We start from the raw sequence: 22,937 nt of genomic DNA, 5'->3' as shown, positions 1-22,937 counted from the left end.
TAAATAAAAAATTATGATACTTTTGAATAGCAAAAAATTGCTGCTTTCTTTCATTAATTTCATAAACTATTGATTGTTGACACAATCCATAATTCATATTTCATCTATAAATTAAACAAAAAATTTTATTTAGAGATCAACGCCATCTCGCGTTTGGATCACCGAAGCTCCGATTTGTTACTAGCATAGCAGAATATGCAAGGAGGTATGTGAAGTCATAGAAAAAGAAAGCAACATTGTGCGACAAGGATAGAGAGCATCTTCCACCATTTTGACGCTACATAGAAAATTCATTAATTATTCATTTTTTTTACAAAATTTCTATACTTTTAAGCTCGTGTTTTGAAGATAGAACTTTAAATAAACTTCTCGTATTAATTTTAATAAAAAATTCTTTTTTATTAATTAATTATTACCGATTAATCTACAGAGTGTTTCAATTATCAATCTCCACTCCATAGATTAATCGTTAATAAATTATTAATTAAAAAAAATTTCATGTTAAAATTGATAAAAGAAACTTGTTTAAAGTTCTAGCTTCAAGATACAAGCTTAAAAGTGCTAAAATTTTGTGCAGAAAATGAATAATTAATTAATTTTCAATATGGCGTCTTTGATGTAGTAAAAAATATGATGCGTTAATCGGTAATAAATAATTAATAGAAAAGAATTTCTTATTAAAATTAATATAAGAAGTTTGCCTAAAGTTCTAGCTTCAAAATACGAGCTTAAAAATGTAGAAATTTTGTAAAAAAAATGAATAATTAATGAATTTTCTATGTATTATAATTCAAAATGGTGGAAAATGCTCTCTATCCTTCTCGCACAATGTTGCTATCTTTTTCTATGACTTCACATACCTCCTTGCATATTCTGCTATGCTAGTAACAAATCGGAGCTTCGGTGATCCAAACGCGAGATGGCGTTGATCTTGTTTAACTTACGTAAAATGTATTTCATTATATAGAAACGTATTTTATGTGTACTTTTGTATATGGCAGCTTAAAGAGATAAGTATAAAACAGAAATGATATTTAAAAAATTTTCTAATATTTTTTATATAAAAAATATAATGAAATAGTAGGAAAATATAAGTCAAAAAGAGGTGGCAAATCAAATTTTTGTGATAATTCAAAAAATAAAAGTATTTTTATCAAATTTTATATACTTATCTGTAAGATAATTATCATTTGCATACTTATTCTGTATATTTATAATTCTGTGTACTAAGAATACAAATTTTTAATTTTTTTTTAATTCAAAAGCATTGCTTCTAGTTTGAATTATCTCTTGATAATTCTTTTAGGAATATTCGATAAAAAAAAACATCAAATCTTGATTAATCAAATTTTTTCATGGTTTATTCAAACAATTTTAATTTACTGAAAAATTATATCAGTAATGTTACACAAAAATTAATTAGAATATTTACATCTCATATTAAATTAAGAAATCATTCCATAAATTCAATTTTTAAAATACATCAATCAAATAAATTAACATTTTCTTCAAAAATAAATTATACTTTTTCAACAAATAATTCAACAAAGAAATTTAAATTTCGCTAACTCAAAATATAATTCAAATTTCAAACTCACATATCTCGTATAAATCACACGTCTTAAAAACTATTTAAAAAATAAATCTTCAACTCAATGACTCAAAACTTAATCATTATGTATAATAATTCTTATAAAAAAATGTCTCAATATCATTCAATTCAATCAAACAATTTTTAAAATACATCAATCAAATAAATTAACATTTTCTAGAAAAGTAAATTATACTTTTTCAACAAATAATTCAACAATTTCAAAAATTTAAATCTCGCTAACTCAAAATATAATTCAAATTTCAAACTTACATATCTCGTATAAATCACACGTCTTAAAAACTATTTAACAAATAAATCTTCAACTCAATGATTCAATCAACTTAATCATTATGTAAATAATTCTTATAAAAAAATGTTTCAATATCATTCAATCCATAATCAAACAGATAAAATGTCATTTACAAATTGTAATTTTTTCTTCGATCTCTTTCACAATATCTAATTTTAATTATTATCGTACAATAAGCAGGATGCATGGCGTGTGTAAAACTACTTTCGATCCTTTGGATCGTTAGTGATGTGCCGGATAATCGGCGTACCAGCTGAAGGCTCCATTCGATCCGGTTTGTCCACCGAAATCCACATAATCCAGGATGTGAACGTTGGACCTCTCTTGCCGAGGACTCTTGAGCTCTTCCTGAGAAATACTAGGAACTGGTATGGGTATGTAAGCCTCGGTTTGACGGGCAATCCTCGGTGTGGGTGGTGCCACTGGACTCAGCTCGATCACGTCGATCCCATCCATTGGAATGGCTATGTAACGACGTCCGGCCAAAGCACCGTAGACACCGCACAAGAGAAGAAATGTTACTGTCTATAATGGAAGAATTTTGAAAATGAGTTTCATTTTATTATATTATTTTTTTGAGATTCTTTGAATTTTATATTAAATAAAAAAACGAGAACTCTTTGTACTTGTCGTTTAAATAATAATTTCTAACTATATTATTATTATTCTAATTATATATTACACTTAATAGTAGTTTCATATATTTCCAAAAATTTGATACTTTGGAATTTTGTTGAAAAATAAAAATATGTGCAAATGGAACTATTTTAAACTTGGAAGAAATAATTTAGAATTAATAAGAATTAAAAAATTATAATAAATTATATTATAATATAAACGTTAAATTTTATCTATTTCAATTATAATTTAATTCTAATTAGATTAAATGAAGAAAAGAAACAACTATTTTTTTAATAATACTTATTGCTATTAAATTCCATTTTTCTTCTCAATTTATAATTATTATTAGTATTCTTAGTTAAAATTATTAATATTTGCTGGTGATCTCTAATTTTCATTGATCAAATTAATGTTACTGACTATGCATTTTATGTTCTTGTTTCTGTGTTCTGACTTTCAGAGTATATATTGGAAAATCCTTTAAAAATTAAATTAATCTTCCTCGTATTAAGTTTCTTTTGGAGATGTAAGATATCTTCGATGTAGGAACGATTTAATTTTTAAATCTTCGTCTTTGAAATGAAATCAAACGTTACGAAGAAATAATAAAGATGATCCGTTGTTCCACATGTTTAATTAAAAGTTCTATCAATCTATTAATGACGAGATTGAATGATTTGTTTACACATTTTAATTTCTTCTTATTCTTCGAATGACAAACTTAGTTCCAAGGACTTCAACGCACGAACGCGTAATTATTTAATATCAAACCTGAGGAATATATTAAGAAGGTCAAGGTAACAATAATTACAGAGACCCTCTCTTGGACAAATTTAACGGGAAAATTTCAATTAATATCCAGTTTATTTATATCGCGGTATATTTGAGTGATAATGTGCGAGAAAATTTCGATAATTATCGATTATATCAAATAAATTTTTGAAATTGTGTTTATTATGAAATTGTGATATTATTAAAAACATTATTATTATGATTTTTAATAAAAAAAGAATTAAATAATCGAACAATTTATTTTGGATATAAATGGAAATTGGATGGTAGAAGTTCTTAATTTTAACTTATAAATTTGAATCATCGATCGAATATTGTTTTATTTCATAGTCAATTAACTCATATTAGCGAACCATCGAATAATTTCATCTAATGATTAACAATTGAGCTAATAGGACTAATTAAAACATGTCCTATTGTTGCAAAACTGACAGCTGGTTATGTATTCTATTATTATGCGAAGCCAAAGAAATAGAAGAGAAGCCAAATAATAATTGTATTGAAGTGTGTATTTGGTTCAAAAAATGGCTCAAATAGATGATAGATTTAGAATATCTATCAAAAAGTGAGAAATAACAGATATCAGACTATCTTCTCATTCTCACATTTTAAAATTACTCAAAATAAAACTTCATAATATTAATATTATTATGTTATTAATTTTATTACAATGCCAAAGAATTAATAAAAATTATTTTCTTGGATTCTTGTTTTAAATTATTAATTTTTTAATTTTATTACATATAAGGATCCAGATAGTTATGAAGCACTTATAATATACTTACATAGCAGCTATTGTCTTCAACAGTTCAACTTAAAACACCATAAGAGAAATAAAAATTTACCAATTGATTCATTGCTGAGATTACTGGTCACCGCGCTTCTGGTTTGAATATTCGTAGAACTGATGATAGAATGCCGAGTTACCGACGTTTTATACAGTTTCACTTGGCCGCAGCTTTCTCGTTTTTCCTGATCATCGAGCACATCGGCTTCCAAGCGATGCCAATTACTCATGGCACTTCTTTATCCTCTATTTACTGTATTTCGAATCGATTTTCGTGGCTACGAAGAACGCGAAAATTGATGGGGAATTATTTTTCTTCTTTTTCTTTTTCATTTTTTCACTAGTTTAGGAAATCGTGGATACGATACGTTTCATTGGAAATGAAATCCAGTAAGTTTAATTATTTGGTTACAGAAATTGGTATTACTCCTGTTATTTCTCATATTTAAAAAATACTTTATTTTTTATCGATAGGTTTGATTATTTAAGAAAATAAATATTTAAAACTATATTATTATTTATATTTAAAATTATATTATATTACTATATTTTTCAATACGAGAACAATTTAACAAATATTTATCAAAAAAAAGTTAAGTTGTTTAAATATGTAGATTTCAATTTTGATTTTTTTCTAAATTAACCTATAAATTCAAATTAACCTCCTTTGTTAACTTACCTTTGTAAACTCATAAAGTCAAAGTTAAGATTCATATCTCATCTTACTTTTCCCTTCTAAAATATTTCTTAGAAACATTTTAATCGCAAAATTGCTCTATTAAGTTTCTAATCTAATAACTATATTCCGTAAAAATAGATACAGTTTCGCATAGTCTCGTGTCGGATGAGCAAGTTCTCTACTCACTGTTCCACTGTAGTAACTTCCGATATCGTTCTTTCCTTGTTCTTCTTCGTCTTCTCTTGTCAGCGGTGTTACCGTTGTTGCCGTACGCCGGGGGCTTTGTCCCCTCTTTTTTCTGGTTGTCAGCTCGACTTTTACCAGTGGACAAGGAGCTCCGAAAAATTGGCGATCTTGTATCACAATGCCGTAATCCGAGAAAGCAGCGGCGCGATGGATAAAGTGAAAGGAAACGACGATTTAGGGTTCCGTTAAGAAGGCATCGAACAGATAAAATATCTTATAGAACGATCATTTTATTCGTCACGAATATCTTTGCTTCCTCGTTTACTCGAGTTACAATATTCGATTAAGAAGATTCATGAATGTTAATTTCGTGTTTAATATATCGGATGATACATATATAAAGATAAAGATACACGTGTGATCTTACATATGATTATAATCGAATAAAACGAGTAATCTTTGTAAAGCTTTCAGATCTATAGTGGAAACAATTTGAAACAAATTAATAATTTTTATTTTTATTTTTATTTTTTTTTTATCTAAATAAATATCTAAGAGAAAAATAAAGAAGTCAACTAAGAATATGCAACAATGGATTTAATATAGGAATCGATTATTTTTTCTAGTAAGTAATCCTGTCGCTTTGAACTATACTTTTATTATATTAGTGGAAAATAAATGAATGATATATATCGAGTTTATTATATTTTTATAGAAACAGTTAAAACTTGTTTATATTTTTGTGTTAAAAATTATCACTTTATTTTTAACTGCTTTAAGTTCTAAAAAAAAAAAAAAAAAAAGAAAAATAAAAAAAATAAAAAAATAAAAAGATAGAACAATATGGCACTATTTTATTTGTAGTTTTAAAATCATAATTTTAATTAAATCAGTGGAATTTTTCTGCAAAAATTTTGATAATTTAAAAAAAAAAGAAATTAAAAGTTTGAGAATATCAAAACTTAAAAAATAAATAAAATACTTCATAATTTGCCAATAAAATCGAGATTGTTTTTTAATTAAAGTATAAATAAAAAAATAATATTTATATATTTATTTATAATTTATTCATTTACTTCCCACTAATCTAATATGAAAACGAGCTTAATTAATTAATTAGTTATCTTATAAAAATAGAACGATCTACATAATTTTTTTTTAATTTGTATACATTTTGTAATACTTGCAACTCTTATATGCTATATATTTATGTCTCAATAATGGTAATTATGTACGAAGCAGTTTAAGGCACATAGTTTCTTAATCTTGAGCATACTTTAAGTAGCGTACGTGTTCTGAGAGAAATAATGCACGATCTCAAGAGTAGCGCTACGTGACTACTTGGAAGAAGAATAAGGAAGAGCTTTTTTCGGAGTTTATCGTGCTTCAAGTAACAACTGCTTTTAAAACATCTACTTTATGCCGCTTTTAAGCTCTTACAATTCTTCTTTTATTATGTACCATTTTTTAAAGCGTGTGAAAACAATTCTATGCTTAATTGATGATTTTGATTAATCAATGGCAGAGTCTATTAATGCAAAATACTAGAAAACAATATGTTTCGCGTAGCGAATAAAATAGATTTAAAATGCATCTATTAAAATAGTGAGAGAATCATTTGCAAATTAAATAACATAATAAATAATTATTTGTACTTTAAATGGCTTGAAAATAATTATTTTAATAAAAGAAGTAAATTGAATATGAGTAAGTAAAAAAGCGCAGAATAGTTTAACAGAAAAGTAAAAATTAAATTATACTTTAAGCATTAAAAAGAAAAAAAAAAATCAAAGCAGTAAAATATTTCAGAATGAGATTCTCCAACTATTTCTTAATTCTCTCTTCTGCCAGTTTTGATAAATATAAAAATTCCGTTACTTTATTACTCGATAACTTTCTTTTTCATAACTTTCTATGAAATTGCCAAAATATTAGAAGAATATCGAAAAATTACAGCATAATTTCAAAAAATAAGCGTATAAATAAAAGATCTAAATTATTGCATGACTTCTATACTATTTTTTTTTTTTTTCATTTTTCTATCGAGAAAAGATTAAATTGTTATATCCTAAAGGACTACGAGGCCAAAAAAAAAAAATAGAAGCGTAACTCGATGGAAAAAGAAAAAAAAGGTATGGCCGTTTCTTTGGATTTACCCTAGTTCCATCTCGCCTGAATCATCCGAAATATCGCTTTCGTAGCCAGCCGGCGCGACTGGCGAGTATTTGGCGACTTTCATCTGAGAATTGCAAGATCTCCCATACTGATTGCTATTTCCGTTCCGCAGATAATCACCACGCCCATCCTCGTGCTGCACTTTCTTCTCGTTCTCGATGAAATGTTTGGTCTCGTCCTTCACTGGTGTCACCAGATCGATCTCCTCGATTCGTGTACTGGGTTTCTGAAAGAAATCGATGCAGACATTGTTAACGGTCGCAACATATTCATCGGTTCAATGGTTAACCGCAGGCGAACGCGTTTGAAAATGAAAAGAACAAAAATCGATGTCCGGCCACTTTCTATGATTGAACTTCCGGCGACATGGATTTTCTTACGATCATCGTTTCTTATCACTTTTCCATTTTATAGTCTTGTTGATATTCTAATAATATTTAATTTTTCTATACACAAATTGAAGAAATATTAATTTTTGATAAATTTAAAGTTGAAGTCGAATTCCAAATACACTCACCTGTGGTGTTACCAAATCGATTTCTTCAATTTGAGAAAGCCCATGTATATTGGATGTTATCTTCAGATCTATTATCGAAGTATTTTGCAATTCGGAAATTGAATCCAATTTATTCGGAGTGTCTGTTAACATTTCAGGACTCAAAGCTCGTTTCGCCAGTGGGGAAGTAGACGTGGGAGTTGAAATAGCCGTCACTTCGTGGCTTCGATTGGATAACGACAGCGTCGAGGAAGCTGTCGATGACAGATTCTCTTCTAAGTCGGCGAAGCCTTCATTTATCAACTCTTGACCAACATTAACGGTCTAAACGGTGTGAATCGAGAAAATAACAATTAAGAATAAGAGAAGTTAAGAGATATTGTAGATGTTTCAGATATTTCAGATACTTTAGATATTCGATGATATTTTTCTTTTTGTAAATCTTAATGAAATACCGTATCGCAAAAAAGATCCACGCAAGGAATCGGAGAACCTTCTCGTCGAGATCTTCCATAGCCAAAACTCCGTTCTTTGTAACCTCTAACTTTAGCTGTCAACACTATCCATTCAGCCACACAAGTGAACTCTGCAAACAAGTTGCAAGCATCTACGCTCCATTCGTTGTCTCTGTATTTAAAAAAGAAGAAAAATTTATATTAAAATAATGAAAAATACTGCAGAAATTCTACTAAATTCTAAATTTTATAGATAATAAATTTCTAAGACCAAAAAATTATACATATATTATAGTATTAAAATGCAATTTATAAAAATAATTCACAGTTGATGGATTTGAAACAACAAAATATAATTCCAAGTTCGATTATATATTACATATCTTGGAAAATATGAATTTTGATATAAATATTTGCATACTCTCTCTCGTTCGATTACAATAATCAAATTTTGCTTTGTTGCAAACAATTCTTCAGATAAGAACAATGTGAACATAATTTTTTCTTGCAACTTAATATTCGTATAAATTGGTGCATCCCTTCCTGGTAGTGATATAAAAATACTAAAAATTTGAAAACGTAAAACATTAAAAAAATAAAATCGTATTTATGATTTTACTCCGATTTCCTTTTTGTTGCCAATTTCGAGATGTTTGTTATGTTATGTTCTGTGTAACTTCGCAATTCGTGAATCTGCGATTGCCAATGTTTAGATAGAAAATTACGCAATAAAAACATTTCAAGGAAAATTTAACATTTTTAGAAGTTACGAATATATACATGTTTACTCTATGTTTACTATAAATATTTGTATTTTGTTTATAAAAATCGTCGACTCATATGGATTTTTAATTAAAGTAACATTAAAGATAACTAAAACTGTAGATCTTAAAATTCATACAGATAAATTTAAAGTCGTAAATATACTCTGTACACAAATCTTGAATCAAGATTATGAATCTCATCCAAGATCAAAATTTCATTAGAAATTGATAAATTTCGATTTTTAAAACGAGTCGAGGTGACTCGAATTTAACTAAATTTCATCAATTGGAAACTTAGATTTTTCACTTCTAAGAAATTCTACAAAAAAAAAAAAAGAAAAAGAAAAGAAAAATTTTAAGATTAAAAGAATTATATTATCTCAAATTGATTGTACATGATCGATCCATTTCATTCTCGCTTCCCTACATTCTCGATTCCCTACAACTTTTATGTAACGATCTATTCTTTATGCAATTCCCATTAACCCTGTTTCATATACGGTATTCAATCCGAATTCGTGAATTGATAAGGGTATTATCGCACGAAACAAAGAAGGTGCGCGTGAAACACCCCCATTTCGCGAGGTTCAAGCACTTTCGGGACGTCTTGTTCCATTTATAACACACAGATGTATACACGTGCGAGAAGATGAAATGGATGATGAACGTAGACCCTCTGTAATGGTCAGAGGGTCTCAGTCGTTTCACGATCTTCGTGGTGAACAATATCCTCGTACAAACAGAAAAGAAACGAGAGAAAGAAAGAGAGAGAGAGAGAGAAAGAGAAAGAGAAGTTTATTTCGTTAAATCAAGACGTGACTACATTGCAGTGACTATTTAAATAATCTTATCAAATTATCAATTATTTATCAATAGATATCCGTGATATAATTTGCAAGTCTTATCAGACAATTAAAATTTTCCTAGTTGTTAATAGTAATATCTGTGATATAATTTAAGAATCTTATCAAGTTTTATTTAATAACACTTGAAATATTTCTACGTATCAAAAGTGATTTGGAGTGGTTCGAGAATGAATTAATTCTTTGGCACTGATAAATTTAATATATAAAAAGAGAAGAGGATATACGAAATAAGATTGAGTGCAAAATGAAAAAGTGAATTTTCAGAGGGATTCTTGCTCGATGCATTAATGAACGTGATAATAGGCGCGTGTGTCATATTTACGTAAGTACGAATTTATTTCGTTTTTTTTTACGCGCGATCATGGGTTTCTATCAAGCGCGAAATAAATGTCAAGTAATATAAGTATTTGAATGTCAAACGGAGAAATACGCTGTTCCCTTGATTCTCTTCCGGTTGCCAAGCGATGGACATTAAAGCTGATCTCATGAAACGAATATTGAATTATCCATTATTGAAAAACATTATCGTGAAAACGCTGTCAGATTGAAAATATTTTTGCCGATTGACAATTTAATCTTTAAATATTTAAATTAGAAAAATATAATATTTCGTAGTATAATTTTGTAACTTAAGGCAAGAAATTAAAAAATAATTGTCAAAGAGAAAAGAGGGAATTTTGATGATTGAATTTAAAATTCTTGTGCAGCTAATTGTGACAAATTAAGTCTTCCAAACGAGCTCCTTATTTGTAACTCAAATGGTCTTCGAGGTAGTTGTTGCCTTCAATCAAGGATCGTTAACGCGATTACTCCATCTGTTAATTTTAATTTGCCAAATGATCTGTTATTGTTATAGAGAGTTCTTTTGAATATGCTTAACCAATCAAATCAAATGAAATAATCGAATTAAATAATTGAAAAAGATAAAATAAATTATTTTTACTAATTTAAATTAAAATATATACTCGATATTAAAAAACATTAAATATATCATCATTAATTTATCACAGAAGATATATATTAGTATAGTATAAATTTGAAAATTGAAGTATTCTCTGAAAACCTGAGAATGAACAAAATAAAGAAAAATAACGATTCACTTCACTAATTAAAGAAAAAAAAAAAGGAAGAAGAAGAATACAATTTATAACAGCTTTTCTGCATCGAAGTGAATCAAAGCTGATGGATGATGGAACGAGGAGAACGGAAATAGAAAGCGTTTCGGAGTGGTCTGCGGCTTTCTGGCAACGAGGCACTCGTCGGATTTGCCCTCGAAAGCCGTCGTGTCGCGTGTAACCGAAGACCGTCGGCACCGCGGTAATTCCAACTCGAAAACCATCGTGTGTGCATTACTTCGAGGTTGTGCTGGTGATTAGCTGTTTCTCGGCACGCGATACGAAACCCGGTATTCGGCCAGATTGATTCAATTCGCGTTCGATTACTACCCCGCAGCGGAATCTACCCCCATTCTGATCGTTCGGGACATTGCGGGGATGCTTCGATTTTTGTCCATCTTAATTTCGACGTTGATTTAGATTCGACATTGATATTAACTCGTGGGAAATATTATCAAAAATTTTCTAATAATCAATTATCAGATATCTAATTTTAAAATTGTATAATTTTTTGGAAAATTTTCAAAGAATTTTTGAATGATCAAATTTGTATGATAAAATTAATGTTATTTTTTATAAATTTAATATTTTTTTAAATAATTTGATAGTCGATTCTGTTGAAAAATAATAGCATATAAAAATAGTAAATAAAAATAATTCTAAATAATTATCATATTTGACGTTAAATTTTACTATATATATAAATGATTTTTCTAATTTATAGTTCAATTCCATTTTTGAATCTGTAAAATTCTTTTTAAATACAAACATTATAATTTGAATATAACAAATCGGCAAGACAGAAATAAATATGAAATAAATCCAATAGAATCGGTCTCCTTGCTCGTTTCCAATTAAAATTGCGGTAACACCTGTATAGAAAAAATCCTATCCTATGCAGAGACGAAGTTCTATAATTGATATTCAATCGATTACAGTCGCGATTGAAATCGGCTTGAATCTTTCATTTGCGCAATTGCTGTTCCGATTAACTACAATTAAATTTCGATTTCATTTTCAATCCCTTTAATCCCGGTCTGAAACAAAAGCATAAACGTACAAGTGACAAGAAATTGTCGTTCAATTAAAGATAAATTAAAATGGAAAATTGGCGACTTGCCAAATGTAGAAACGTATGTATCCGAATACGTTGAACTTATAATTTATACAAGGAAAAGTTTGACGAGATATAACGAGACCAGCAAACAACAAAGCGTTTTGCGCATTTTCACAAAGTTTCATGAAGAAATTTTATCGTGACCTTTGTGTCGCAATTATGAAACGCCAGAGGAATTGTTTTTACTCGTAGAGGGACTGATGAATACGAGAAAATTGAAAATGAATCGCAGAGGAAGAAAAAAAAAAAATAGACGGCGAGAAAAGTTGGCATATACGCGATGAATACAGAAATGTAAGAAATAATGTAAATGTAGAGAAGAATAATGAAAATTAAAAAAATATTATATTATAAAAATGAATAAGAATGAAAGAAAAGTGTATACTATTAAAGAAGATAAAAAATGAAAATAATTCTTATTTTGAAATATAATAAATTAAATATAAATGAGAATTCGCATCTCGATTTTCTATTGCTAAACAGAATATTTTCTTTCTAATTTTTTATACTATATTTTTGTAATATATTATATATGATAAAAATAAATTAATTGAATTCCTACCGATTGAATTTACTTATTTACATGTATCAATAACTCTAGTTATTTGAATGAAAAATTATAGTAAATAAAAAGTATCAATAAATTTCTACTGTATAAATGGTCCATTCATAAATTAATTTTCCTTTAACAAATTCAAATAAATGGACTTTTACGATACATAATAATTCATCATCATCCGATTATCGTAGGCCTTTTCGTTTATGTGAAGCCACGATAAAATGGAGCTATTGGTACCAGCAGTCTCAGACGTCGTGTTTAAATACACATGGCCTATTCCAAATTACAAAAGAACTATTTCGAAGAAAAGCTTTATAGATAGCCCGTCCTTCAACGTCAATATAAATGGTATTCACAGCACATGGAATTTATCCATCAGATTCTGGAAGAATCCTGATGGTAAGAAGAACAATATAACGCAATTATAAATTTGTATTTTCTATTATAATTTTAAATAATTTTTTTCTTAAATATTATTTGTATTTTAAATATGAATGAACTAAATTAAACTTTGAACTAATTAAACTTGAGAAATAAGATATAAAATAAGATAAAGTTAATAAGAATCATGAAAATTATAAAATTTTATTCTATTTTTAACTATTTTTAGTTTTTTTATATTTGAAATTGTAGAAAAAGAAATGTAAATTATTTTTAATTTTATTACACTACTTCAGAAATCAATGCATTTTTTATTCTGTTTCTTTTTTTCTTTTTTTTTTCTTTTTTTTTTTCACTCGAAACAATCATTGATATCGACTTTATTAAAGGAAAGAATGGTCCACTGTTTGGTAACAGGCAAAAGAATAATAAACCCGGTGGTATTGTGCCTGAACATGTTGAACTGCAACGTAGATGAAGCGGAACAAGCGAAGATACGATTTCAATTTGCAGTTTTCAATGCCGACGTTAAACATTGGGAATACTGTCACGTTAGCAGGACAATACTCGAGCTGAAATCATACACGGACATCATTTCCTTGGGCTATAGAGACTTGTCCATCGTCCACAGACATTTAAAGAAGAATGGTGAGGTGGTATTAATGGTTAAAATACAGATAATCCAATACGAAAGCGAAAAACATAACTTGTCACAGGCAAGTATTTTCAATACATAATACATATAAAAGCAATTTAAACAGAATTTAATTGAAATTCTCCATTGTTTATATTTATCAATTTTTTTTTCTCCAAAAGAAGAATATCTATAAAAATAAAGAAAACAAAAAATAGAAAGAATATTAAATGAAATTAAGAAAGAAGTAAATTCTTTGAATAAAATATTTAAAAATAAATGCAAGAGATTTTATAATTATGTAAATTTAAAAAATAAAACCGAAAAAATATATACATAAAAATTTTTCAGGATATGGCCAGACTGTTAAAATATTCATATGGTGCAGACACTAAGTTAATTTGTGGAGGTTTAAACAATACAGAAATTCCAGTTCATAGCACTGTATTGACTGCTCGTAGCAACGTTCTTGCTGAAATGATTTTGCCTTTAAAAGAATTTAATGAGAGGAAAGATATAAAGACAAACACTATAAAAGATAAAATGGATACGAGGATGTTACAAGAAAATAACATAATCGATAAAGAAAACGGACGTTCTAATGTACGTGTCAGAAGTTATTCTGTACCTGTGTTGCAGAATATTCGAGTTAATTTATTTTAAACTTTAATGATATAAATAACAAATCTATATTATTTTAAAAATATCTCTTAAAAAATTAAAATTAGTGTCGATATTTATTTTATTTCATAGATTTGTTCTTTAAAGTGTTTCTTTCACTATATGCTTGTTTAACATTATTATAATTTTAGAGTTTCATAATGTATTTGTTGTAGATAATATATTATTTTTTTTTCTCATTTAATAACTAATATTAGTAATCTATTCAAATTTTGTATAATGTTAAAACTTAAAAATTACTTAAAATTGGTTTTAAAATTTTATTATGGTTTGTGTAACTAACATAATTTTACAACTAATTTTTTCTGATACAATTGATTCCAAAAAAAAAAAAAATGATTTCTACTCGAGTTTGTTTTTTTTACGGGTATGTACTTAATTCTATTACTATATTTACTTGATATTTAAATTTTGCGATAATCATATTTTATATTAAAATATTTTAGAAACGTTATGTATTTTATTTGGAATTGTTGGATCTTAGTAAAGAGTTAGCTGAAGAATTTTTGCGATATATATATAGCGATCAAATCGATAATTTGGATAATTTTGCTCCACAACTTTTATCATTGGCTGAACGTTTTTCTTTGCAAGGTATTATGTATTATAATATTGAAGAATTTATTTTTTAGAAATCTAGCATTCATTAATAAAATTATTTATTTAGGATTAAAAGAACTTTGTGAAAGAAATCTTATAGAAACAATAACTCCAGAAAATATAGCAAGCAGACTTTTAATTGCAGATGAATTTGGATGCGATGCGCTTAAAAAAGCAAGTTTAGCATATTGCGAGGAAAACTTGACGGTACTCAAGAAAAATTTAGCATGGAAAATAATGGAACAAACAAATCCAGAATTGTTTAATGAAGTTTGTGAAGCTGGTATTGGCAGTTCAAGATCAAGTAACATGGATGATAGTGAATTAAGCAATTGACATCTTTTCTTTATATATATAAACAAAATTAATTATAAATTTTTGATTTCAATGAATGAACTTTAATAAAGATTATTTTTATAAATTTTTTTAGAAAATTTCTTCATTTCTTTTGCATTCGATTAAATTTATTTCATTGAAAACTAACTTACCTTGGTTTAATATTAGCCAATGAACATTCGATCGCCTGTAATCTTAAGCTGAGAAAATCGGTTCGAAGTTCCAATATACAATCAAGCTGAACCATTTCACGATCTCCATAATCCACGAAATACACTTCACATTGACCATCTTCAGGTGCAGAAATAACTTCAGCTCTATACCACTGTTCATTAAAACTGAATTTTGCTGCTACTATTTGACCGAGCGTTATCTAAAATGATGATGTAAGGCAATTACTAAATGATATCTGTTAAATATTATTTCTTATAGATATTAAAATATTCAATCATATGTTTACATTTCTTAATTTATGCAATTCGTGATTTTTTTCATCATTATAATAAACAGTCATATCAGATACTAATTTATCTAATGCAGTAGTTCCAGGTCCTACAACTTGTACCCAAAATTGACTAGGAGTTTCCATTGCAGATATATATACTTCCATTCCACCGTCAGAAACTAGGAATAAAAATAAAAAAATATATAAAAAATATAAAAAAATATCCAATAATATTATAAAAAGAATATTATTTATATTTTATATACCTGGTAATAATTCAGTAGTTTGAACTTGTTCAGATTGTATATTATTTTTAGTATTACGTGGAGATAATTTTCCTCTAGGCAATCTTGAAGCAGAAGACGCCTCTAATTTTGTACGTGCTTCTTTTTCTTCTCGAACTTTATCTTCAATTTGTAACAAAGCTGTAGCAATTTGTTCAGCTGTTCCTTTTATAATAATTCTTCTTTCAGCATCTGTAAAGTACTAGCAGTTATTAAAATTTAGAAGAAATAAAATCAAAAATATAAAGCATAATAACATGAATTTATAAAAATCGAACATACTTGGATCATAAGGAGTATAACTGCTTTCAATAATGATTTTTGCACTAGATGTTGCTTGAATTTGATGTATAACTTCACCACCTCTTCCTATTATTCTTCCACATGCTTTTTGAGGTACATACATTTCATATGTTTCAATTATAGGCTGATTTTGGATTACAGACTTTATCATTTCTTCAGCTAAATGTACACCTTCATAGCTTCCTTTTATGATGCAAATACGATCAGGGCAATCAATGTTATCTTCTTTAAAATGTATCTGTGTTCCAGTTTTATTTTGTATATCTTTTATCATTGAACCACCTCTTCCAATAACAGCAGGAACGAATTGTCTAGGTACTTTACACTCTGCAGTAAATCGTTTTGAAATTTCAACATGATTTTTTCTAGATTTAATGTCTTCTTCATCCTGTACAATTAAGTAATTAAGTAATTAAAATATAATATTAGTTAAGTAATTATAATTTTTTATATTTCTACAACCTTACCTTTTTGTATAATACGTATAATATAGCAATGCTCACACTTGTTAAGGATATACCGAGTAAAATTGGTAACGAAAACTGTCGTGTCATCCACCTCATTTTATATTTTAATATTTAAACTTGTTAATTATTTTGTATTTGTTATTTTTGTATAAATAAATTTGGATTTAAATATAAAGCATGCTTTCTAATTGTTATGAATTCGATATTTCATAACCTCTGAAGTTTCTTATGAAAATATCCATGGCGCGAATTATGAAACGTTGACACTATAATAAATACACTTTTAAAACAGTTTCAAATAACTTTTCGTCAGTCTATTCCATCCGTTTTAAAAGATTGATGAACTATTGAGCTCAGATCGAAAATATTTTTAAAATCGTATTATTACCAACAGTAAAATTAAAGTGATGATTTAATAAATATATATTAATTTAAAAAATATTTATAATTTATTTCTATAAAATTCTTATTTTGTATTTCATGATTATATACTTATCGTAGATGAAAGATATTAGAATATATTTTTAAAATTAAGTATAATTATAAATTATATTAATTTTATTTATTATATTGGTATCAATATAAAAGAGATTATGACATCGTTCCCAAGATTAGATTATGACAGAAGATTTAAATGTAAACTATTCTTTACAATAGCTATGAGCTTAATTAACATAAATATCGATAAGCTATCAATAATAATGTAAAATATCAAGATAAATTCACATTATTAATATAGCAATAAAATATAAATAAATAGAGTAAATAAATATAGTAAATAAAAAAAAAATATTTTAAACAGTTATAATTTTTAAAGATTTCCATATTCAATCGTATTTAATATTAAGGAAATAAGTGGTTTACAAAAAATTAATAATCGAATAGAATAATACATAACAGGATATCGCGGTTAATGTTCAAAAATATTTTTTCTTCTTATATTTCCCGTTATTTAAGAAAATATTAAAAAAATAGTAAATACTTAATATTAAAAATAAGTAAATTTTTTGAAATATTACTCTTTTGCACAATTATATAAATATAATATTATATAAATATAGTATATATTTTACACAATTATATAAAAAAATTAATTATTTTGTTAATTTATTTTATTGTGAATATATTATTTATATAATTTTACAAATCCTTTCATATGTTCATGAAATTCTTATGTACCTCTCCATCCATATTTATCCATATTTATTTTTTATAAATATATTATTGTCAATTAAAATAAGAAATAAATATTATTATTAATGCAATAAATAATATTATTTATTTTTAATATTTTTGAAATATGAAAATTATAAGGTATATACTAAATATAATTCTATAAATTTTTATTATTAAAAAAAATTCTCATTTAACAATTAAAAATTATCTATAGATATATAGAGATATACTTATATAACTTCTAATTAAATATAACTCTATATATCTATATATCAAATATTTGCATATAAGCTATATGTAAGGAAACATGTATACTTCTTCATATCTTCCTGATACTTCACACTTTGGAATCACTAAAGGAAATTTAGTTATTAATAATATAATACATAATTTATTATTTGTAGATAAAGATTACTAAGAATGTTGTTATTTTTAATAATTATAATTTATAATATATTAGTATTTTTTATAAAATAATTATTTCAATTGATCATTTGAATTTTATTTTTATTTTTTAATATATATTATATTACAAATAAAAATCACTATTTAAATACCAAATACATAACTAAATAACTAGATTTATTGATTATATTTAATTATTTATACATATTTATATATATTCCATTTATTATTGAGAATTTATTATTGAGAATATTAAATTTCACATATTTTATAAAAAAAAATTTATAATAATTAAAAATTTATATTGTTAAAGAAGAATCTTTATACATAAAATAATTTTATGTATTTACATATATATATATATATACTTCATATATTTTATATATATACATATATTATATCTTTTATGCTCAAAATGTTCATTAAATTGTATGAATTGAAAAAATGTTATATTAATATCTAAATACACAACTGTTACATCTTTTATTGTCATTTTATTGACATATATAATCGCTAGAGAACAAAACGGCTTTCATAATTTGATAAACACGTACTAACTTGTCTATCATTTGCAGAAAACGGCGTCTTTAATGAATAGGAAAGTATACGATGAAGTATGTTTTCATTAAATCGCGCCATATTTTAATTTGTGTTATTTATATTTTTCATATATATTAATATATGAAATATAAAAACATGACCATACATATCGTCAAGTAAACGTACAATTTCACAAAATGTTATATTAAAATTTTTTTAAGATTTATATAACAATATTTATTTTATGTTAAATAATGTTATTTCGAAATATGCTTATCGTATAACCCTATTTTTAATTCTATTTAAATTAATAAATATACAATATATACTTACATATAACATTTTTCTTATCATTTTATATAAGATATATAATTTATATTAATAAATAATAAAAAATATTAATATCAAGTTTATTAGAAAAAAACAAAACATATCAAATTTTTTTCATATCAAATCAGCTTTTTATCTTTTGATTGGATTGGATGCGCTTGCGCATACAATCAAATTATAGTGTTATATAAGGCAAAAAATTGTTGTTATTTTTTCAGTTTACAAAGTGTTTGCCACTGAAAACATTATTTTGCAAACGAACAATGAAACCACGTGTCTTAGTCACTACTAACACTGTACCATCAGCTGCTATAAATCTTTTGCGTACAAAGTGAGTACAAAGTGATATATATATTTTTTAAATAATTATTAATATTTAACAATTATGACAATTTAATAATAAATTCTCAATTTGAAAAATTATTTGAAACAAATAATTAAAAGTTTAATAATGTTATTATGTTATTTTAATATCATAATTCAATATTTTATAAAACAATTTTTTATTTTAAATATTTAATTCTATATAATTATTAATATTAAATACAAAGTTTTATTGTTATTTATTACATAATGCATTAATTTTCTTGTTTGTTTAGATGTGATGTCACAATTATTCAAAAACTTGTAAGTGAACGTGAAGAAGTATTGCAAGCACTTCCAGATCATGATGCACTTTTTCTTAGTGGTCATATCAATGTGAATAGTGACTTTCTTGATAAAGCAGGTAAATATTGAAATATAATAATTTTTTAAATGATATAATAAATCATATTTCTTTCGTAGAATTTTAAAGTAAATTATCGATAACAACGTTAATCAAATCAAATTTTAAAATTTAATTTAAAGAAATATTTGTAATGATAAATAATTAAATTTCGCATTTCAGAATTTATAAATTATTTATTAATTTTTTAGTTATTGTATAATATATTACATAATATATTATATAATAATGTATTTTTAATTTAAGTGAATAATTTTATATATCAAATATTTTTTAAAGTAACATTTAAGCTATATAAATTTATTTACGAATTTTCAATAATAATATAAATATTTATTGTCTTATAAATCATCTAATATAATAATATAAATAGTTTTAATATATCATTTAAAAAAATTTAAAAGATATTGAAAAATTAATATATAATTATATAAATAAAAATTAGGATCATCCCTAAAAGTTGTCTCAACGATGTCAGCGGGTTATGATCATTTAGATGTTCCCGAAATTAAAAGAAGAGGTATTAAAGTTGGACATACTCCTATAGTTTTATCAGCTGCCGTTGCGGAAATGGCAGTACTTTTATCATTAAATGCAGCAAGACGAATTCATGAAGGACGTCTAAAACTTGAACAGTAATTAAAAACGAATTTAATTTTTTTCCAAAAATTTAATTTATTAAAATAAATATAAAAAAAAGTTTAAATAATAATTTTAAAAAATATTAAAATTTATATATATATTTTATTTATTTAAATTTAAAAAATTTTAAAAATTTAGCGGTAAAGTAGAAACACATGCACAATGGTTACTTGGTCAAGATTTAAGAGGATCAACAGTTGGCATTGTTGGTTTGGGCAATATTGGTCAAGCTATTGTTAAACGATTGAAAGGATTCGATGTAGGTCATTTCATTTATACTGGTCATTCTCGTAAAAAAGCAGGTATTTATAAATGTATACGTAAGAATAAAATATCTATATTTAAATATGGATATTTTTATTTTAATTTTATTATATTATTAGGAGATGAGCTCGGAGCTGATTTCGTATCTCTTGATGAACTTCTTGCACAAAGTGATTTCGTAATTGTTGCCAGTCCATTAAATAATGAAACTAGAGGATTGTTTGACGATAATACTTTCAATAAAATGAAGAAAAATGCAGTGTTTGTTAACATTGCTCGTGGACAAATTGTAAAAACAGATGCCTTGATTAAAGCATTGCGTAATAAAACAATTTTTGCGGCCGGCCTTGATGTTACGGATCCAGAACCATTGCCACCAGATCATGAACTTCTTCAACTTCCTAATGCTAGTAAGTATTGTTAATTACAATAAATAAAATTAAATTATTTAATATTATAAATTCCAGGTAGAAATAATTTAATTTTTTTTAGTTTTTTTATATCTTTATTAAATTTTAGTAGATTTTCTTTATATTCCATTTTATATTTTTATAATATGAACATATTAGTTGATAGAAATATGTAGCAAAATTGTATATACATTAACAAATATAAAATATACTGCAGTTATTGTACCTCATATGGGCAGTGCTACTGTCAAGACAAGAATTGATATGTCTCTTACTGCAGCACAAAACATTCTCAATGGATTAGAGGATAAGCCATTAGTATATGAATTATAACTAATATGTTCTCTTGAACATATGTGAAGTATAAATTTTTATTTCACAATTTATAAGACATTATTATATTAATTATACAATACAATAATATATTTTTAAAATATTTTAGAATATTAACTGATACATATTACATAATTTAATATGTACTTTAATATTAGTTTTTTTTTATATGAATTTATACTATTTATACATATAAAATTTCTATATCTTTAAATACATTTTGAAAACATTGAAATATTTTTGATATTTTGTGATAATTTTTTGTTCATTATAAAAATGTTTAATATCTAGCATTATTTTTTATTATTATTATTATTTATTATCTTATAAAAAATGTTGGATACTTTTTTTTAAAATGTCATATAAAAATGCTAATGAAGAGAAATATACAGAAATTGTAAAAAAATGTAATTTAAATTTTTTGTAAATTAGAAAAAGAAATATACAATAATATTTCCACCCCATTATTTATAATATCTATTAATTACAAGTGTTTACCAAATGTAATTGCAAACTTTTGGTATTTATCACCCGTAATGCACAACAGGTAACCATCAGGCTTCCACTACTGCATTTTTTAAATTGCTTAAAATTGGATCAATTTTACTTTCCAAAGATAATATGTGGCCTGTATTACAATTATGACTAGCAATAAAACTAATTACTAATGGTAATTTGTTCATTTGAACTACCTATAAAAATAAAATAGCAATTAAATTTATATTAGTATTTATATATATTTTTTTCTTTAAAAAAAGCTTTTTCATTAAAAGCATTAAAATTTAAATAATATTTTATAATAATAACATTTTTTTTTATTACCTGATAACTACTGTACATGCATATAATTGTTTTATTTTTTCCTAATCCTAATTTACTTCCTTGATCTGTTGCCATGCCAAATGTAGATAAAAAACTTGCTCTCATAGCTAATTCTGGTGTCGTTTCATCAGCTACAGACACAACAGGTACTCCATCCCTATCTGTTATCAATATACTATGAAGTCCTTCCACACTACTTAAAAGTCCATAAAGAAATTTTCTTAATTCCTGAGATTAAAAAATGTTAAAGATAATTAACATATATACTTTTCATATTATAATATTATAATATAAATATAAATTTAAATATCTTAAATATTTCTTTTCAATAAAATATATATTTCTTTTTACAAGTATTTTATGGTTATTCTAGAATTGACTTAACTTATCATAACCTTAAAATGAGAATCTTAAAATTATTTTTAAAATAATATAACATGATCAAAAACTTACTGCTGTCATTTTCAATATTTACAGAGATAAATGTTATGTAGTTGATTATAAATCTATATTAAAGTTTAATAGATCTTAAATATAAAGAATATTAATTATCAAACACTACTTTTGACAGATTGTCATATGATAAACGTAGAATGCGCGCGCATCGTTTAAATTACCATAATAAAAAAAAATTATGAGAG

General features: G+C 25.5%; 5 protein-coding genes across 11 annotated transcripts; 2 read left to right on the top strand and 3 right to left on the bottom strand.

Annotated features, from left to right (window-relative positions):
• Positions 1-1,335: 1,335 nt before the first annotated feature.
• LOC107999002 (uncharacterized) lies at positions 1,336-5,034 on the bottom strand. The gene is made up of 3 exons (XM_017058625.2): positions 4,784-5,034; positions 4,163-4,382; positions 1,336-2,429 (listed from the first exon to the last, which is right to left on the bottom strand). The coding sequence occupies exons 2-3, from the start codon at positions 4,172-4,174 to the stop codon at positions 2,127-2,129; spliced, it is 315 nt and encodes a 104-aa protein (XP_016914114.1). The 5' UTR covers positions 4,175-4,382; positions 4,784-5,034; the 3' UTR covers positions 1,336-2,126.
• A 205-nt stretch (positions 5,035-5,239) lies between these two features.
• LOC107998978 (tudor and KH domain-containing protein homolog) lies at positions 5,240-17,056 on the bottom strand. Its single transcript, XM_017058574.3, has 8 exons — positions 16,648-17,056; positions 16,160-16,568; positions 15,860-16,069; positions 15,609-15,772; positions 15,301-15,521; positions 8,096-8,267; positions 7,662-7,964; positions 5,240-7,370 (listed from the first exon to the last, which is right to left on the bottom strand). Exons 1-8 carry the CDS (start codon positions 16,741-16,743, stop codon positions 7,122-7,124), a joined length of 1,824 nt encoding a protein of 607 aa, XP_016914063.1. The 5' UTR covers positions 16,744-17,056; the 3' UTR covers positions 5,240-7,121.
• LOC107998979 (protein roadkill) lies at positions 9,546-15,237 on the top strand. Of its 7 annotated transcripts, none has more exons than XM_062082972.1 (6): positions 9,546-12,251; positions 12,708-12,915; positions 13,287-13,613; positions 13,883-14,134; positions 14,659-14,806; positions 14,958-15,237. In XM_062082972.1, the coding sequence occupies exons 2-6, from the start codon at positions 12,862-12,864 to the stop codon at positions 15,146-15,148; spliced, it is 972 nt and encodes a 323-aa protein (XP_061938956.1). In that variant the 5' UTR covers positions 9,546-12,251; positions 12,708-12,861; the 3' UTR covers positions 15,149-15,237. The 7 variants fall into 7 exon arrangements, with proteins under 7 accessions (XP_061938956.1, XP_016914069.1, XP_016914068.1 ...); XM_017058580.3 differs by having other exon boundaries at positions 9,549-10,047; positions 13,411-13,613; positions 14,880-15,237; XM_017058579.3 differs by having other exon boundaries at positions 9,549-10,047; positions 14,880-15,237.
• Positions 17,057-19,270: 2,214 nt separating the features above from the next.
• On the top strand, positions 19,271-21,941 carry LOC107998887 (glyoxylate reductase/hydroxypyruvate reductase-like). The gene is made up of 6 exons (XM_017058408.3): positions 19,271-19,429; positions 19,698-19,825; positions 20,271-20,460; positions 20,606-20,769; positions 20,851-21,141; positions 21,359-21,941. Exons 1-6 carry the CDS (start codon positions 19,362-19,364, stop codon positions 21,472-21,474), a joined length of 957 nt encoding a protein of 318 aa, XP_016913897.3. The 5' UTR covers positions 19,271-19,361; the 3' UTR covers positions 21,475-21,941.
• LOC107999005 (ragulator complex protein LAMTOR3-A) lies at positions 21,214-22,911 on the bottom strand. The gene is made up of 3 exons (XM_017058631.3): positions 22,750-22,911; positions 22,297-22,524; positions 21,214-22,166 (listed from the first exon to the last, which is right to left on the bottom strand). The coding sequence occupies exons 1-3, from the start codon at positions 22,756-22,758 to the stop codon at positions 22,029-22,031; spliced, it is 375 nt and encodes a 124-aa protein (XP_016914120.1). The 5' UTR covers positions 22,759-22,911; the 3' UTR covers positions 21,214-22,028.
• Positions 22,912-22,937: the final 26 nt, after the last annotated feature.

Source organism: Apis cerana, linkage group LG12 (genome assembly GCF_029169275.1).
Source record: "Apis cerana isolate GH-2021 linkage group LG12, AcerK_1.0, whole genome shotgun sequence".
NCBI lineage: Eukaryota > Metazoa > Arthropoda > Insecta > Hymenoptera > Apidae > Apis > Apis cerana.
This window is presented reverse-complemented; position numbering and strand designations above follow the sequence as displayed.

What these genes read in the sequence shown, in the direction of transcription:
- LOC107998978 (XM_017058574.3), bottom strand. Translation starts at nt 16,743, where the DNA reads ATGAGGTGGATGACACGACAGTTTTCGTTACCAATTTTACTCGGTATA. An exon ending in AACTACTGAATTATTACCAG is followed by an intron (nt 15,773 to 15,859) that starts GTATATAAAATA and finishes TTTTATTCCTAG; the next exon opens with TTTCTGACGGTGGAATGGAA. An exon ending in AATTGCATAAATTAAGAAAT is followed by an intron (nt 15,522 to 15,608) that starts GTAAACATATGA and finishes TCATCATTTTAG; the next exon opens with ATAACGCTCGGTCAAATAGT.
- LOC107998887 (XM_017058408.3), top strand. Translation starts at nt 19,362, where the DNA reads ATGAAACCACGTGTCTTAGTCACTACTAACACTGTACCATCAGCTGCT. An exon ending in TGACTTTCTTGATAAAGCAG is followed by an intron (nt 19,826 to 20,270) that starts GTAAATATTGAA and finishes AATAAAAATTAG; the next exon opens with GATCATCCCTAAAAGTTGTC. An exon ending in TCTTCAACTTCCTAATGCTA is followed by an intron (nt 21,142 to 21,358) that starts GTAAGTATTGTT and finishes AATATACTGCAG; the next exon opens with TTATTGTACCTCATATGGGC.
- LOC107999005 (XM_017058631.3), bottom strand. An exon ending in GCATGTACAGTAGTTATCAG is followed by an intron (nt 22,167 to 22,296) that starts GTAATAAAAAAA and finishes TTATTTTTATAG; the next exon opens with GTAGTTCAAATGAACAAATT.
- LOC107998979 (XM_017058575.3), top strand. Translation starts at nt 12,738, where the DNA reads ATGGAGCTATTGGTACCAGCAGTCTCAGACGTCGTGTTTAAATACACA. An exon ending in ATTCTGGAAGAATCCTGATG is followed by an intron (nt 12,916 to 13,314) that starts GTAAGAAGAACA and finishes GTTTGGTAACAG; the next exon opens with GCAAAAGAATAATAAACCCG. An exon ending in AAAAACATAACTTGTCACAG is followed by an intron (nt 13,614 to 13,882) that starts GCAAGTATTTTC and finishes AAAATTTTTCAG; the next exon opens with GATATGGCCAGACTGTTAAA.